The following is a 3,530-nucleotide window of genomic DNA, read 5'->3' on the forward strand; positions in this document are numbered from 1 at the left end:
ATAATTCAGCGCATGAATGACAACTTTTTTCATCGCAGATGCAACATATGTGTCTCTGTACAGCTAGCTTTGCTAGCATCACGTCCACAGATCTTACCTTTCTTTAAGCTTTCCTTCCAAGTGACGCTAAAAGTTGGACGAAGTCCCCACCGTCTGTGAAAGCGAAGCGCTGCTTATTTTACATGTCGCCATATCTTATGATTTATGCAGCGCTATTATATTACTGACGATCAGACAGACATCTTCTCCCGCTCAGAGGAAACCACTGCGCATGTCTGGAGCTCCGCGTGCGAGTAAAGGTGGAGGCGATGGATGACAACAGACACTAAGTCACGTTATTGCTTGGATTTTACGGCGCCACCTTAAGACCCTGAACTTCACATTTTAACTGAAAAAAAGCGCAACGCGACTTGGATGTAACGAGTAACGGACAGTTTAGTAGAAATGTAGTGAAGTAGAAAGTACAGATACTTACTGTAAAATGTAGTGGAGTAAAAGTAGAAAGTATTCATTATTAAATCTACTTAAGTACAGATACACGAAAATTGTACTTAAGTAACTAAGTACTTGTAGTTCGTTACTTCCCACCACTGGTGGCAGGAGAGTTTTAGTGCTGTCAATCACCATCTCATGTGGCTGCTCATCCTCCCTCTCCTTGCTCTGTGCTATGCTGCAGCTAGCACAGCCTGTTATTAATGCTCAGTCTGGTTAGCATAGCTACCAGTGATGAGAGATAAACGGTTTTCTTGTGACGATAAGTTGTTTCTCCCCCATTAGCATATTTAGCAGTGAGTGAATGAGGTTGACTGACAGCGCTAAGAACGTTCTGATTGGTTGTTTTTCTTTAGCTAGCTGTAGTAGTTCAGGAAGGAGATAGAGGTAGGGTTGCCACCCGTCCCGTAAAATACGGAATTGTCCCGTATTTGGCTGTTAAATGTTGCGTCCCGTACGATTTGTTCCGTATTCTATAAATGTTCGATAGACACACCTATCACACACTAAGTGTAACAATAATAACCAAAACAAAACACAGGAAATATTAAGGTCAGCTAAATTGTCGTGGCGGGAGCTAGACAGGACCCCAGAACGCTACGGACCCATAGATATCATATACGTATTCATGTCTATGTACAGACCGACGCTGTTGTCACGGTTGCCGAGAGACGGACACTACGCAACCGCGGTGAGGTGCTATCAACCCGGGTCTTTTTACAACGTCCTCGACCCGATACTCCACCGTACTTAGAAGTAAAACCTCTCATAAAGATATAGACGTGTGAGGGAAGACGCAAATCCTAGGCTGAATAATGTTAGAGAGGATGAAGACAGGCAATTAAAAAGAATGTGTCCATCGTGGCGCAGTGTGCTGCTGTATGAATGGATCAGGAGAAGAACTGCAGACCCGTCAAAACCTAAAACACTTGACATCAGCGTCTCTTCATCCCTCAATCATCTCCTGAGGCTGATATGGTACAGGACATTTTGCTATGAGTAAGTTTCTTATTGTGCGTTTACTCGTTTGCTTATAAAATGTATAATAATATCAGCCAAAATAATACAAATGGTGATTTAAAGAACAAGACATACAAATAGATTAACACATAAATATTTCCTACTTTTAGGGCTTTCTGTAGGTTTTATTTTGAAATGTTGATATATTTCATGAATTCATTGTTCAGTGGTCATTTAATATATTATTAATGCACCGGACCCAGACCTGCAGCCTTGGGCGGTTCTAGATGGGGGGCCAACAGGGCACCAAATAAGTTATACTAAATACATATCTTATGTTAATACTCAGTGGTGGATCACTTTTTTTTTTTAACCTTCACAATTTTACTTTAACAACGAATTAAAAATTATAGTGCTGCACTTTTGGATGCTGCATAGGATCACACTTTCCATCTGCCAGGGATCTGCAACCTGAATCTCTGGAGACAAAAGTGGCTCTTTGGCTCACTTAATATATCAAATGATGAAATATTGCTCTGNTTTTTTTTTTGTTTTGTTTTATTTTGGGTTTTTTTTTCCCCCATTATTTTTCAAGTGTCGCCATGGAAAAACACTGACTATCCTGGCCCCTGTGGTAAATTTGGTCCAGCCTCCAAACCTAACTCCTTATTTCTATAAATATTTTAGTAATACTTTTTACAGTACCAGAATGTTCACATAACTTTTATACTTTTGGCTGTCTGAGGACACATTTTGAATATTAAATCAGGTGTTATGATCAGTTGATCAGTACTTGAGTAGTTTACCAAATACTTTTTACACTTGCTTAATAAAATGTGTTTTTAAGGTATGCTACTGTGATTGGAATACAATGTTGGGATACTCTAACATGAATGATTGCTCTACGGATCACTTTTTAAAAACAAAAAACACAGCCATAAAATAATGTCTGACTGCAGTGGAAGTCCCACCCCATAAGAGTAGGGCGACGTGCCCTTATTTTAACTTCTGAAAGGTGGCAACCCTAGATGGAGGAGATTGATTGTTTTGACAGATTATCTGTAACAAACTGCTACGACATCATGGCAGCCTTAATAAATATGGAGAAAACATATTTTTATTAAAGTTATGTACTGCAACTTGAATAAAATGCAACTACATAGCATTTTTTGAGAACTCTGGATTGCTTTATGTATATTTTGGACGTTGCCTATAACTGTTGCATGTGGGGAGAGACATTTCAGTAAAAGAAAAAATGTAAGCAACCTACTTGCATACAGTATGTGAACTGTTGGATGTAAAATTCATGAGCAGTATTGTGCAAGTATCAGTATTGGACCAAATAAAGCAAGGCAGTTGCAAGCCTTTAAAATTGTGATGCTTTTTTGTGGGTCAAATGGACTCAAGAAATTGTAACAACAGCTGCGCGAGGGGGCCCAATCTTATTTTTTGTCATGGGACCCAAGATTCCTGGCAGCGCCCCTGCTACCAACTGTGCAAACCTTTTTAAATAATAAGTAATAATAAGTGTATAAATACTGGAGGCTCTGGTTCCCCAGCAGAAGGTTCACTATCTGAAGGCTGGACATCTGAAGGCTGGACATCTGAAGGCTCGACGGCTGAAGGCTGGACGGCTGAAGGCTCGACGACTGAAGGCTGGACAGCTGAAGGCTCGACGACTGAAGGCTCGACGGCTGAAGGCTGGACGGCTGAAGGCTCGACGACTGAAGGCTCGACGGCTGAAGGCTGGACAGCTGAAGGCTCGACGACTGAAGGCTCGACGGCTGGACGGCTGGAGACTCGACATCTGAAGGCTCGACAAATGAAGGCTCGACAGCTGAAGGCTCGCCAGCTGGAGACTCGACATCTGAAGGCTCGACAAATGAAGGCTCAACAGCTAAAGGCTCACCAGCTGGAGACTCGACATCTGAAGGCTCGACAAATGAAGGCTCGCCAGCTGAAGGCTCGACATCTGAAGGCTCGACAAATGAAGGCTCGACGGCTGAAGGCTCGCCAGCTGGAGACTCGACATCTGAAGGCTCGACAAATGAAGGCTCGCCAGCTGAAGGCTCGCCAGC

The 3,530-nt window shown here is 42.3% G+C and overlaps 1 protein-coding gene across 1 annotated transcript in view; it reads left to right on the forward strand.

Moving 5' to 3' along the window:
* The first annotated feature begins 2,996 nt into the window (after positions 1-2,996).
* Positions 2,997-3,530, forward strand: part of LOC106937759 (involucrin-like) — a 3,933-nt gene continuing 3,399 nt past the window's right edge. Inside the window, exons 1-3 of the mRNA XM_015019426.1 lie at positions 2,997-3,227; positions 3,266-3,295; positions 3,401-3,505. Of these exons, the coding sequence (XP_014874912.1) occupies positions 3,275-3,295; positions 3,401-3,505 (126 nt within the window). The 5' untranslated portion in view covers positions 2,997-3,227; positions 3,266-3,274. The remainder of the gene's footprint in view (positions 3,228-3,265; positions 3,296-3,400; positions 3,506-3,530) is intronic.

This window comes from Poecilia latipinna, unplaced genomic scaffold (assembly GCF_001443285.1).
Source record: "Poecilia latipinna isolate Pla-1442-1.1 unplaced genomic scaffold, P_latipinna-1.0 Scaffold2433, whole genome shotgun sequence".
Classification (NCBI taxonomy): domain Eukaryota; kingdom Metazoa; phylum Chordata; class Actinopteri; order Cyprinodontiformes; family Poeciliidae; genus Poecilia; species Poecilia latipinna.